General features: G+C 47.5%; 1 protein-coding gene across 1 annotated transcript in view; it reads right to left on the reverse strand.

The window, feature by feature from the left end:
• Window positions 1–14744, reverse strand: part of SFXN5 (sideroflexin 5) — a 1920751-nt gene that overhangs the window by 849237 nt on the left and 1056770 nt on the right. The window contains exon 9 of the mRNA XM_069632305.1: window positions 7102–7167. Coding sequence (XP_069488406.1) covers window positions 7102–7167 — 66 coding nt within the window. The remainder of the gene's footprint in view (window positions 1–7101; window positions 7168–14744) is intronic.

Here is a 14744-nt window from a genome sequence, read left to right on the forward strand (position 1 = left end):
TCAGAGAGACACCTTCAGGTTTCTCACAGGCCTCTGTGGCAGTAGCTCACCTCTAGGGGACAAGGACTCCCATTCCTATGAGGAACTCCTTATCAAGAATACTTTGTCTGCATATATGGGAATCAAAAGGGCTGATGTACTTCTGTTTTGGATTCAAATAGCAGTGACATTAATTCAATGTCTTTGGCTTCAGGTAATGCTGGATTCCCCCTGAACTCAACATTCAAAGAGGAATGACACACCTCTTTCGTTTATGGCAACGAACATAGAAAGACAAAGAGCCTCATCACGAGTTGGGCAGTAGTCCTTAAATGTGGCGGTAACGCTATTACTGCCGCATTTAAGGGTCTGCCCAATCGCATGAATTTTATCTCCAGCTTTTTGTTGGAGGTAAATCTGCGGAATTTCCACTCATTTGCGGTGCTATTACCGCAGCGCATATTGTGCCGCGATAATAGAGCCCAGCATGCCCCATAGAGTACTCTGGACTCTTAAAACAATTGGGATTTACAGCCTTACGACAACTCGGGATCTGTCGCTAATAGCCACGGACCGATTTGAGGTAACACTATTTGCGTTGGTGTCATCCGGCAGATTTACCATCGGAACACCGCCAAGATTCTGATGAGGCCAAAGAACCTTGAATGGCAGAGACAGAATCCAACTCAGAGACGAGCCTCTGACGGAAAGACATCCTGGAGGGGCCGAGCCATGCTAGGCCGCAGAGCCGGCGGTAGCGTGGATAGCGAGCGGATCGCTAGCAAGACGCTGGAAGTCTAGCATCCCAAGCAACGCTGAAGCTAAGATCGAGATGGAGGCAGTAGAGAGACTGTCTTGCTTGATGGTGCGACCACACCGAAGCTGGGGTGGGCCCTTTAACCGACGCTGAGACCAGACCGCTGTGGAGAGATTGAATCACCGACCTCCTCATGAGCCGATTGCCGAGTCGGGCAGGAAAGGAAAGTGAATGCTCATGGGAAGGTAACATCAGAGAGAGAGGCGAGCAGCTGTGTCTCAAGTGTTCGAGAAGCAAAAAGGGTTACGAGAGTCAGAGAAACCCTAGCAATGGACATGGGCAAATGCCCAATCAAGACTTTGCTGAAGTAAGCACATCAAAGGGCAAGGTGGCCTCAGGAAGCCATAGGAATACAAATGATAGGGATAAAGACTGGGACCAGGTACACCCTGATAGGTTCCATTGCACAAACCCTAAACAAGAACCCTATCAAATAGAAAATCAACAATGGTGGAATCGCACTAAGAAAATGTGTTTTCCTTTTAATAAATAGGAAGTATTGGATACGTGTGAAGACTTACGACTTGCCCTAAAACTCCTGAAAAGAGGCTGGAGAACTGTATTGGGAACCCTTCTTTGGGAGACAACCCAAGTAGTTTGGCCAAGCAAAGCCTGAGTAGAGAGGCTATTGCTCTGGTCTATTTATGTTATGTTTTTTTAACTGGCAGGGTAAGATAGCAGGTAGTTTTGGATGGAGGACTATATTAATTGGACATTTGATAAGTACTGTTAGTTTAGTTTGTTAGTTAGGTTAATCCCCGCATGGCAATAGGGTTAGGTATAAAGATTTTGAACATGCTAAGTCCTACCCTGACTCCTCCTTCTGGTTCACCACAGCAGTGTTGGAAAGATACTGTCTAATTTGGGGGTACTTTTAATGAGGCGGGTTGCAGCATGGTGGGCTGCTTTGAGGGGGTCCAGGTGTGCGACTGGAAGCACAGTAAGAATGGCATTTCCCCCATCGTGGTGTGAGATAACGGGGGCTTGGACCACCACATGGAATTAGTTTGGGGTAATGAAGGTTACGATTTAGAACAGTGTGCAGTTCTGCAGCCATGCAGTTTGTGCCTTTTTGGCTATGTGCTTTTGGAAGGAAAGGGTACGGTCAACAATAAAGCCCTGGCCTTTAGCTGTGTTTGACAGCTAAGGGGGGAATCCATTCAGGCATAAGTCATCCAGCCAAACGTCGCACGTTTTGTTGTTTGATGTCGGGACCGATGAGGACAAATCCGGTCTTGGTCGGGTACAGTTTGAGGTAAGCGTTTTACATACATGTTTGGATAGTAGCCTGGCATTCGCAGAGGCAATCAATGTCCTGGAGGCCACTGAACTTAAGGTACAAGTCAGTGTCATCAGCATACTGATGGATGGCTACATTGGGGTAATTTGGAAAATCTCCCGACATTTGTATTACCCCAAGAGCTCATTTACGCAGCAATTAAGCCATTAACTCTCAGAAGACTGCTTTATATAGGCAGCTAAAAGAGATGCAATGAGTGTTTTTGACAGCGATGGGCATGTAGTCGGTGGAAAGGCAATAGAGATTAGGGTGGCCATGGGGGTGGGGGGACAATGGGTGGGTAAACATCCAATCAACCCACACAGGCTGTGTGCTGTCTCACTTTCCATCATTATACCAATGAACAGTTTTGGCTTATAGAAGGCACTAAAGCACCACCCAACAGCCAGAGCTAAAACTGATTTTCTGGAGGTCCGTGGATTGAAGGCCGCATGGGAAGAAAAAGGGGATCTCACTCAGCAATTTTAATTGCCAGAAAGCACAGCTAACGCTGAGCGCTGCAATGATTCTGCAAGAAACCTATTATGTAGGTCATTACTGTTGAGAGCCCTCTAAAATCTGTTATACGCAAAACATGTGTTGATTAATGTTTTCGAACCGAAACAAAATGATTTCATAATTGACTGATAAATGGCGCCTGATAAAATCCATCCACCAAACAAGACTGTCCAATAAGTTTGTCAAACTCCAGGCCTCGAGGGCCGGATCCATGTCGGGTTTTCTGGATACCCTTTATTAATATTCCTGAGATAAATTTGCATACGGAACAAGCCAACATTGTGCAATCTAAATGTATGCATGCACACTTTTATTCATGAATTTTAATGTGGGATATCCCGAAAACCCGTCGGAATCCTGGCTCTCAAGGCCCAGAGTAGGACTACTCTATTTCTCGAATGCATAAATAAAAGACCACAGTCTGCAGGCAAGACCGTACCACCCTATGAGGATTGTGTCTTGTTTTCTTTTTTGGGGGGAAAGAGACCCACTGCCCAATGTGTGTCTATAGAACATGCTCTTTGATGATTGGATGCCTTTCGGATCCATAGTATCGAACTTTTTCAAGCGGTGGTTAATGTAGCGCCTGTTTTGATGCTGGCAGTACAAAATGAGGCAAACAGGTTTTGGTATTATGTAAAATCCCAATTGTTTATTGTACAAGGTTTGCAGTGTGATATTGTGAGAAACCTGAAAGTGTCTCCCTGTCTAGTCCCCGGAGATCTCTCATCCAGTTGGCCAGGACACAGGCATCACTTTTGGATCCAGTTCCTGGTGGTGGACCAGTGCGGGAGGACCACCTGGATGGGAGGGGTCCGTAGGAGTGGGACACCAATGGGTGAGACACGGTATGCACCTTCTTTAAACGCCTTTTACCCATCCTACCTCACAGGATATTCCAAAACACTGCCCCCCCTTTTCTTACACAAACACTTTTGCACAACACAAAAGACAACGGACTAACACCAGAGCCATTTACCTGACATGTCCCAATACAAGGATCAGGCAAAGTCAGGCAATTGATCAGAATCACACACACCTGACGGCCATTTCCCATACCCACAGGGATAAAAGGTGGAGTATGACCGCACACTACGAGCAAGGCAGACCGTATGACGTGAAAGCAAACTTAGCACAGCAGTTCAAGAATAGGAGAAAGACTGTGTTAGTCGATAGGATGCCAAGGGGATAAGTGACCTTGCCCTTATCAACAGAGACCCGTAAAGCCTCAAGAGAAGGAATTTTAAGACCGCGAACAATAGCCAGCGTGTGTTGCAGTAGATGACAACAGTACACGGGCACCTCCTCCACTGACATCCAAACCGAAGAGAGAAGCATGGTCCAATGCTACCAGCCTTGACTCTATAGACAAGAAAGCAAAGGAGTTCATCACAGCAGTCACCCAAAGCCATACGTGGAACAGAACGTTTTGTTGGTTTGTTTGTTGAAAATATCAGGCCTTCGAAGGCAAGAGACCTTTTATTGAAAAGAGACCTAACCATTGAAGAACCTGATAGCTGGTACGGAACTGTCAGCTCGTGCTGGGAAAGCTCGAGCGTGTGCTGTGTTCAGGAGACCCACCTTGTCCCGTCCTGAAAACGTGGGGAAGGGTGACCCTGGCAATCACATACTGACTTATTATTTGTCAACACTTTTTTCTTTAGTGAAAACCCTATCTCACACTCTTTCTGTAATTAGTTATAAGGATTTGGCAATAGTTATTTTAATATAGGCCTTTTTACCTTGACAGGATGCCACAAGGACAGCCTTATTTTTAATTTGATGGTCAACGCTTGCTCCCAATCTTAGATTTAGGTTAGGAGTTTTTCCACCTTGCACGTACTGTTTAATAAACACCCTTGAAACATGATCACTGTCTTTACTGTTGCCACCATGACTTCTTTACAACATAGAAACTACATTTATTTTTCTTTAGAGCAGCAAACCTAGTTAAAAAAACAGTATGCTTCATTTTTTCCAGAGTGAAAACATATAACAAGAGTTGGGATAAACCATGTGTGCTCCCTCCATTCCCTATACTACAAGCAGAACAATTGGTGCTAAATTAATAACATTGTTATTTCCCAAAAGAAAAGCTGAGATAATCTGGCTCCTGAAAGGTAACCATTGATCATCAAACTGCATAAGATTTAGCAGTCCCCATAAGTAACTTAATGTCTCCCAAGATCAACTAGGGGGTACTGTCAGCTCCTTAACTCTAATTTAAACCTCTCCAGAGAAGCTGCCAGCTGGGTCAACTCCTTTCACAGTGACAGCACCTCTAGGAATTCTCCTGGCACTGAAGCAGCAGACCCTATACCTGTCTCCTATGGGGTACCGTAAGGCTTGTGCTCGTCACCCACACTCTACAACATGTACACTAAGGCCCTTTTCGATCACCATGACAACATGGATATTCCCTACACCAATTTCGCTGTCGACACCCAAGACTCGCTGGAAACCATGCCATAGACTACAATAACATCACCAGATTCTATAGCACCATATGGCAGACCACCATCTCTGCTTGAATGATGATAAAACAGAGCTACTCATTGTAGGCTCCCCGCATCGGCTCAAACACCTGGGCCCAGCCTCTGTCTCTAGCCATGTGAAAACATTGGGTGTATACCGAGACTCCAAGTTATCCATGGCCTTAGCCACACCTAGATACACCAGAAAAAGAGCTGGTGGAGCTCGCTTCACTTTTATAGCCCCTACGCTTTGGAATGCCCTTCCTCCCAGCATCCAAGATGAACCATCCTACCCTGTGTTTAGAAAAGAATTGAAAACTGTACTGTTCATCAAATATGCATAATACCTTACCTACCATGCTATGACTGTACTGTATAACTAATTCTAAGTCATGTACTAGCGCCATGATACCCCCGGGTCTTGGCGCTATCAACAAATGAAATAAATAAATAAGTGCAGCCATGAGCCTATCAATAATAATTAGCAGTTCCTTAGCCGCAGCACAGTTTGGAGTAGGCTGAAAGACAAAATAATGCATAGGCAGATCCATGTGTACCTGGAAACACACCTGTTAACACACTTAGTAAACCAAATGGGCCACAGCTCAAGTACAGGTGATAAACCTTTGGGGTAGTGTGAGAGTTTGGCAAGTCAGAGAGAGCGAGGCAGAAGGAAGCAAGATTGAGAAGAAGGAAGAGGAATGTAAATCAGAAGGACAAGCACTGACAGAAGGGTGGGGGGGGGAGTAGAAGTTAGGAGGAAGGAAGTGAAAAGCACTCCATCTCAAGGAAGGCCGGAAGAATGGAATTATGAAGAAGAAACAGAAATTAAAATGAGGTGACTCGAGGCATTGGAGAGGAAGAAGGAAAGTCTACTGGAGAGAGGAGAAGAATATTGCCAAGATGAGGTTGGGAAGTGGTGGGCAGTGGGCAGTGAGGAACAGCAAAACTAACCAAGCATAGGCTAAGGCAAGAGGGCTTGGAGACACAGGGGTAGCCATAATGTGGAGGGCAGAGCCAGTGTGGCCTAAGTTGGAGAGGGTTCAGAATGCCAGGGATGAATAGGTTTAAAGCCTTACTGACCTAGGCCCAAGGATAACTCTGAAATAAGAGTGCGATTAGGTGGGTGTCATCATCTGGATATTTTGGAGCCAGCATAACCACCAAGGAGATTAAAGAGAATTGGACAGCCCAGCAATAAGAAGGTGGGTTTGAGTGACACATCACCCTTGTCAGGAGAGCTAGAATGAAGATGGCCTAAAAACCTACTCAGGACCTACAAACACGAAATCAACAGTCAACTGACTGACAAAATCCAACTTCATCCTCTTCCATGCCAAGTTCAGAGATGCACAAAAGAACAGCGCGAGCTACCTTGCTTTACAAACAGATGATAGATGATGACCCTAACAGAGTTACTCACGTTAGCATCTGGCCAGTACAGCTCAACCATGAAATTACATGTCGAGTCCTCGCTTGACACCCTGCGCTATGACACTTCTTGGAATGGATAATCTAATCACCTTTGGTGACCTCAGCATAGATCCAATTAAGTGTTTTCAGTGAATGTATTTTTAAAGCCAACATAACTTTACTGGTGATTGTTCAACATGCCCCAACGCTCCAATCACAAGGCTGTGAAGACTACAATGCACTGATGATCGCTAATAATAGTCAAACCAGGTATGTAGTTGTCTACAGTCTTCAGAAATGTCCGTCTTGGGTTGATTAAGCTATGTATAAAGTAGCACTGCCTAGTAAGACAAGGCAATCTTCTGAAACAAAAGGCTTGCATTTGAGCTAATTTGCATACCAACAATACTTTGCCCAATTAACTCTGAACTGGAGGTGAACTTCCAGTGATGGTTACTAGGTGGTGCTGTTGCATGCATGACTTAGCTTAAATAAAAAATTCTACTTTCACATTGAATGTATATGAGTATATGATAAAATGTCAAGGAGGATCGTTAAGATGTTCAGTGAACTCCATAGAATACAGCCATTTGTGCTACAGTAGAAGCGAAGGTACTCACTGCAATTGAGACAGCACTGATCACAGCTCCCAAGTAGCCTTGGATCAACTTGGACGTTGGAGAAGGCTAGAACCAAAAGGAAGATTTGTTTTTAGGAGACACACACATGTACTTATTGTAAGTCAAATGTACACAAAACTGACATAGAAGTTGCACAGAGAGATAGAATGATGGATCAACAGCAAAAAATAAATGGCCGGCTCTCCAGTGTTTCTGAACCAAGCCAGACCCACCAGTAAACAAAACCCAGCAGCCAGATAGACTCTGTATTGTGTAGAGTGTTCTCTTACACCGATCCCCCAATCTGACACATGCATCAAACAACAAGCGCCTGTAAAATCTGTGCACAAACAGTTAAAGGCACCCCTCAGCAGTCCTGCCAACAATTCTTCTCAGTTTCGTTATTTCATGTAGTTCTCAAGGAAATTACTTCCAGTCTCTACTATCCACCCTTGTATATGCCAAGGCCGGACACACCGGATCTAGGACCAATTCATTACGAGAATAGGAAACATACTCATCGTTGTACATAGAAGTCCATCTTTATGGGACAAACAAAGGGAACAACTATCAGAAACCTGCAATGGTGGCAAAGGATTGTGACCAAGGATTGTATATTCCCCATGTGGAACCCTCTGCCTGTTTCTGGGGGGCACCAAGAAGAGACTCAGGAGCCGGGTTCCACCCAGAGCAAGTGAATGATAGTCCCGGGGAGATATAGGATTCCCTGGTCACCCCTCCTTGGTCCACGTCACATGGCTAGGGAAATGCACAGTGACACACCTCAGGCTGGCCTTTGTGGTCCAGACTCTCCCCACACCATCAGCTCAAGAGTGTAGGATTGCCCGAAGAGATTTTGGATCTCTGGTCCTGCCCACAACCCTCGTGAGACCCAGTTTCGAAAAACGGGGACACCCTCACACAATTTCGGGAGCCCAAGGCTCCCTCTGAACATATGCAAAGCTCCCACAGGGTAAAAAAGGTTTCCCTGTAAAGGAAGTATTTTTTCTCATTAGTCGTTGGTGGTAAGCAGTGAATTGATACAATGCCCATCTCGCTCAACACTGCAAAGGAATCATTTAGCAAGGTTTGCGGGACTCGCAACAAACTATACGGTTCTGCAGGTACAATATTTCCAAGTGTGTGACTTTCCAAATGCCGTATATTCAGAGCAGGAAAAAAGTCTCAAAAGCATTGCTCCCCGAGAGATTCTCATTCTGGGGGTTCAATTGTCTTGGTTTATCATGCACCAAATGAAGCTACAAAAGCAAAGTCTTCCGCAAACCTACCTCTAAATGCACGCTAAAAACACCAAAGACCTCATCACAATGAAAGCCGCACCCGGAGTATGGGGAGGAGCTCTCATAGCCAAGATGGTGAGTAAGCCAACTATAGGTTTGGTGGAGCCCCTGGAGCCCAACACGCTCCTTTGCCCTCAGGGACAAAAGCCAATCCCAAACCCCACTCACTTACAAGCCACAGGTGCAGGAGGATGGAACATTCTAAAATCGCTCGGCCCCAGTTTCCGAAGTATAGGCTGTAGGAGGGTCCCGTTTGGAGAAGGCTGGAGACAGGAGCGCGGTGGAAGAAGCAGAGGCTGGAAGGATGGATAAAGAGTTGAGAAGTGGCAGCAGCGAAGAGCATACGAAGGTGATGAGAGCTGAGATGCTCAAGGAGGAGGTAGTGGCCTTAGAGTGTGGAGAGGGGGTGGTGATGGGTGTTAAGGCGATGGTGCTACCAACAGAATGAGGGAGGATACAGGAGGAAGTGAATAGAATTAAAGGAGTGTCAGAGGAGGTGGTGATGTTACAAGAGAACAGGAACAGGAGGAGGTAATAGTCCAGGCAGAAGAGGAGGTGGTGGTGGAATCAAAGATGGAATTGATCAAATCAGAGGTTGGAAGTGAGACAGAGAAGGATATATGAGGAGCAGTGACTAATAGGGGGAGGTTGAGAAACGAATACCTTGAGGTGGTAGTAAAGGTGGTTGGGAGGTATAACGCCTGATGGAGAAGGGCATACCTTGCGAAAGGTAATATCCTGAGGAGGCAGTGGCTTCAATAAGAGCAAGCAGGAAGACCAGAATAGACCAAAGATGGCAGATACATCAAGCAGTGAAATAAAGACTGAGGCAAAGAAATGAAACCAATATGTAGACAGGTTCCAGCAAGCCCAAGCAGCCCTAGGCAGGACCAGAAGGGGGGAGGAGGAACGAGATTGGGTCAGGCAGAGTCTTGTAAGATCATGCAGGCTGGACAAGGGAAACAATGAGCAAGCCCATGCCTAGCCTGACCTTAAAAAAAACCCTTTCTATGTCTACTGACCCACCTGCTCACAACAGAGTGAGTCGTGGTGTATGGGTCCTGGGAAAGCCAGCATCCAGTTCGGCTAAAAGCCAGCAACACCATGAAGGGGTGAGAAAACCATTTTTTGAAACTGCACAAACTGAAACACAGCTTCAGAGCCAGGGAAGGCCTAGTGACCCACATCTATTGGAAAGATAAAGGGTGGGTCTCTGAAAGGCCCCATTTAAGGAGAGCCATCTAGACCTTTGTTTTGTTTGGGAAGATCCCAATTTCTTTTGAAATGCCCAATTCTTGGCACACCCTAATCAATATGCCCCAGCCCATCCAAGCCTATCTGAAGCCTCTGTCCATCAACTCCCCACCCCACTCACACTGCAGCGTCTCACAAGGAAATGCCCCAGCCCATCCAAGCCTATCTGAAGCTTCTGTGTACCAACTCCCCACCGCACTGCAGCATCTCACAAGGAAATGCCCCAGCCCATCCAAGCCTATCTGACGCCTCAGTGTACCAACACCCCACCCCACTGCAGCATCTCACAAGGAAATGCCCCAGCCCATCCAAGCCTATCTGAAGCCTCAGTGTACCAACGCCCCACCCCATTGCAGCATCTCTCAAGGAAATGCCCCAGCCCATCCAAGCCTATCTGAAGTATCTGTGTACCAACTCCCCACCCCACTGCAGCATCTCACAAGGAAAGGCCCCAGCCCATCAAAGCCTATCTGAAGCCTCTGTGTACCAACTCCCCACCACACTCACACTGCTGCATCTCACAAGGAAATGCCACTGCCCATCCAAGCCTACCTGACGCCTCTGTGTACCAACTCCCCACGCGTCTCACACTGCAGCATCTCACAAGGAAATGCCCCAGCCCATCCAAGCCTATCTGTACCCTCTGTGCACCTCCCCACCACACTCACACTGTAGCATCTCGCAAAGAAATGGCCCTGCCCATCCAAGCCTGTCTGAAGCCTCTGTGCACCAACTCCCCACCCCACTCACACTGCAGCATCTCGCAGGGAAATGCGCCAACCCATCCAAGCCTATCTGAATCCTCTGTGTGCCAACTCGCCACCCCACTCACACTGCAGCATATCACAAGGAAATGCCCCAGCCCATCCAAGTGTATCTGAAGCCTCTGTGTACCAACTCCCCACCCCACTCACACTACAGCGTCTCACAAGGAAATGCCCCAGCCCATCCAAGCCTATCTGAAGCCTCTGTGCACCAACTCCCCACCCCACTCACACTGCAGCGTCTCGCAAGGAAATGCCTCAGCCCATCCAAGCCTGTCTGAAGCCTCTGTGCACCAACTCCCACCCCACTCACACTGCAGCGTCTCGCAAGGAAATACCCCAGCCCATCCAAGCCTATCTGAAGCCTCTGTGCACCTCCCACCACACTCACACTGTAGCATCTCGCAAAGAAATGCCCCGGCCCATCCAAGCCTGTCTGAAGCCTCTGTGCACCAACTCCCCACCCCACTCACACTCCAGCATCTCGCAAGGAAATGCCCCAGCCCATCCAAGCCTATCGGAATCCTCTGTGCGCCAACTCCCCACCCCACTCAAACTGCAGCATCTCACAAGGAAATGCCCCAGCCCATCCAAGCCTATCGGAATACTCTGTGCACCCCCACCCCCACTCACACTGCAGCGTCTCGCAAGGAAATGCCCCAGCCCATCCAAGCCTATCTGAATCCTCTGTGCGCCAACTCCCCACCCCACTCACACTGCAGCATCTCACAAGGAAATGCCCTGGCCCATCCAACCCTGTCTGCAGCCTCTGTGTACCAACTCCCCACCCAACTCACACTGCAGCGTCTCGCAAGGAAATGCCCCAGCCCATCCAAGCCTATCTGAATCCTCTGTGCGCCAACTCCCCACCCAACTCACACTGCAGCGTCTCGCAAGGAAATGCCCCGCCCATCCAAGCCTATCTGAATCCTCTGTGCACCAACTCCCCACCCCACTCACACTCCAGCATCTCGCAAGGAAATGCCCCAGCCCATCCAAGCCTATCGGAATCCTCTGTGCGCCAACTCCCCACCCCACTCAAACTGCAGCATCACACAAGGAAATGCCCCAGCCCATCCAAGCCTATCGGAATACTCTGTGCACCCCCACCCCCACTCACACTGCAGCGTCTCGCAAGGAAATGCCCCAGCCCATCCAAGCCTATCTGAATCCTCTGTGCGCCAACTCCCCACCCCACTCACACTGCAGCATCTCACAAGGAAATGCCCCAGCCCATCCAAGCCTGTCTGAAGGCTCTGTACACCAACTCCCCACCCCACTCACACTGCAGCATCTCACAAGGAAATGCCCCGGCCCATCCAACCCTGTCTGCAGCCTCTGTGTACCAACTCCCCACCCAACTCACACTGCAGCGTCTCTCAAGGAAATGCCCCAGCCCATCCAAGCCTATCTGAATCCTCTGTGCGCCAACTCCCCACCCCACTCAAACTGCTGTGTCACAATGTATTGTTGTACATTCCATTTAGAAAGGTCATTGTGTGACAGCTGGACCCAGTGCTTCTGCACCACCCTACAAACAGGATATGCTTCCTTCAGTAGCTTGATCTATGTAGAATTGTAAATCCCATCTGATGCCTAGTTTGTAACTCATTCTTTGCCCAAAAGATAGTTTAAGTGTGGAGAATAGAAACCTTAAAAAACTCCATAGGAATTAATTTTGGCCTTACAGAGGGCCGCCATTTTCCTGGAATGGTTCTGAAAAGAGTCAGCTTGAAACACCGTCATTTCACAAACTCTCCGGATAGAAGCAATTTCAGTGAAATTACCTTAGTCAGGGGTAAGCATCTTTAGAAGACCTCCGGAGTTTGCAAGCATTGATAAAAAATTACAATCCCAAGGCAAAAGAAACACAGGAGGTATCTATGCCTATTTCACAGTCAGAATGTTCAAAGGCATGAGACCCTGATTTTTCAATGGGGACTATGGTCAATAACACAAGAAAACTTACTACAGAACGCACTTTGAAGTCCTCAGAAGCTGCCTCTACCTGACCCGGCATTGCGAGCTGCTCCCTGCTCCTGCCGCGAACGCCGCTCCAACACGCTTCCTGGAGGAGGCGTGGCAACATCGGCACGTGACCCCATCACGTGACTCGGGCCCGCCTTGAAAGGACAGAGGCTACCACCCTTGCGGCGTTTAGCCCGTCAGGAGTAAAGCCCGGTGACTGTTAAGCGACTGTTAGGCACTTGTGGCTTCATCTTACGTACTCTTGCCGAGCCGCCGCAAATAATGACTTTATCGGCAGACGGCCCACAAACCGGAAAAAAATCCTTACTGCAACAGAGCTCTACAAATCCTTGGTCCATGATGAAAGCTGCAGTCGGCCCTAAGGTAAGCAAAGCTAATGGGCGTGCGCTTATGGCTACAAATGGGTTATTACCAACAGAAGCTATCAGCTCTCCAAAGCCCCTAGCCCTGTTGTCTCTTGAAGAGCGATGCGCGCAAACCGATGCCTTAATTCCACCTGTACTGCTCACAGTTCCATCTAATGCCTTAGCAGCACAGTCAGATAATCCCGATTCATCGAGATTCCCCACTATCAACTTGGAATGTAATCCAGCTTCTAATGATGAAATCTCATTTGCGGATGAAACAGATATATCAGAAAACAGAGCGGGAAAGGTGGATTCACTGAACTCAATTAGCGTTCTAGGTGATATTCCGGTGCCTCGGTCCGATGTTAAAACATCTGATACACCACGAACGACGCAACCGGCTATAATGGCACCCACGCCCTTTCATAACAACAACCTCATGAATGCTGCTGGTCTTTCTACAGACAAAGGTCTCTTGTCACATTTAGTGACTGACGAAGAACTGTTAAAAATCTCGAATCTTGAGACGGGAAACTTTGCGATGAACGATTTACTTCCCAAACAAGCTCTGAACAAAAAACGACTATTTACGCCATCTGTGAGGTTGACTTGTCTCCCCACAGTCAATGACATTCTGTTACAGGAGGAAAGCGCCTGTCATTTTCCAGTTCAGTCACGCGGCCCCAAGAGCGCCTTGGTCAGCACCGAAAATACATTGATGGCCCCTGCTAATATTCCACGTTTTTTGGCCACAATCAATCCAATTTATTCCCAAATTGATCCTCCCATTCTAAAAACAGCAGGTCGTACTGCTCTAGGAGCCGTCTTTCAGTGCACCGAACATGATAACGATAGCGCTTTGGCATGTCAAGCTCCAGACGTTGGTCGCTCTTCCATCTCGAGTGCAAATGATCAGCACAGCGATGTTCAGCCATTCAGCACCCCTCAGCCACCCGCACCAGAACTCAATCCACTCCCTATTCAATGCGATAGGAGTGCGATTGCTTGCGCTAGTCTCCTGCAAAGAGTCACCGAGCTTAAGGCAAAACGTACTTCCATCATACCTCCTGTATGTGAAAACTCAACGCTGAATGCAAGTACTCCACACCCAAGGCCATCTCAGTTTGGCGTAGAAGTTCATCCGACGATTTCTGCAAAATTATTTTCCACCTTTAACCCGCATTATAACTTGGACAATTCTGTTGGCTCCTTGTCCCTTCATGATTCTGCACCTCAATCGCTTGGCATTTCACCCGAAGCGCTTTCTCAGATACACAACAATGTCTTAGCTGCCTCGGCTGTTGCCCTAGCTCCATTCACCAAAATTTTTGAATCATTGATAGGATCTATAAGTGATCAAGGTGCTGCCATCTCTAACCTTACGGCAAAAATCGATAAACTTGAACACTTTTCGTGCTTCCTTCAAGCCCAAATGACATCAAATGCTGAGAATGCGGCGAGATGGCAAGACAGGTTGAGCGATCTCGCTGCTCGTCATCATTGCCAAAAAGACTCTCTAATGGAAGGCTTGTTGGACGCCGTGAAATGGATGCGAAAAAACACAATCTTCGCCTCCCGAGACGCTTTTCAAGATACAAGAAAATTCATCAGCATCCTCCCATCCTCAAGTCTCGACCGCACCTGCGACAATTGGAAACAAACCCCCGCAGTCTGATCCAACAATGAGCCTTCTGACTCCCTCCCATGACACTTCGGTTCCAAACTCGAAAATGCAGGGATCAGTCCCTCAAACAAGCAGTCTCGCAACAAAAGCAATTCCGTCACAAGGACATGTACCGGCACAAACCTCCACATCAGTGAACTCATTTAATATATTCAAAGGGCCAGCAAAAACAATCATTACAAGCGCCGAAACTAATCTGAAAAAGTCTGCCGGACAACAGGCAGAGCTTCCTAACAAAAAATGTACACAACCTAAACAAAAACAACAGCAAATCAAATTTATTTTTATAAGGAACCTAACAACC

This window comes from Ambystoma mexicanum, chromosome 6q, assembly GCF_040938575.1.
Source record: "Ambystoma mexicanum isolate Mex_15411 chromosome 6q, UKY_AmexF1_1, whole genome shotgun sequence".
In the NCBI taxonomy this organism is placed as follows: Eukaryota; Metazoa; Chordata; class Amphibia; order Caudata; family Ambystomatidae; genus Ambystoma; species Ambystoma mexicanum.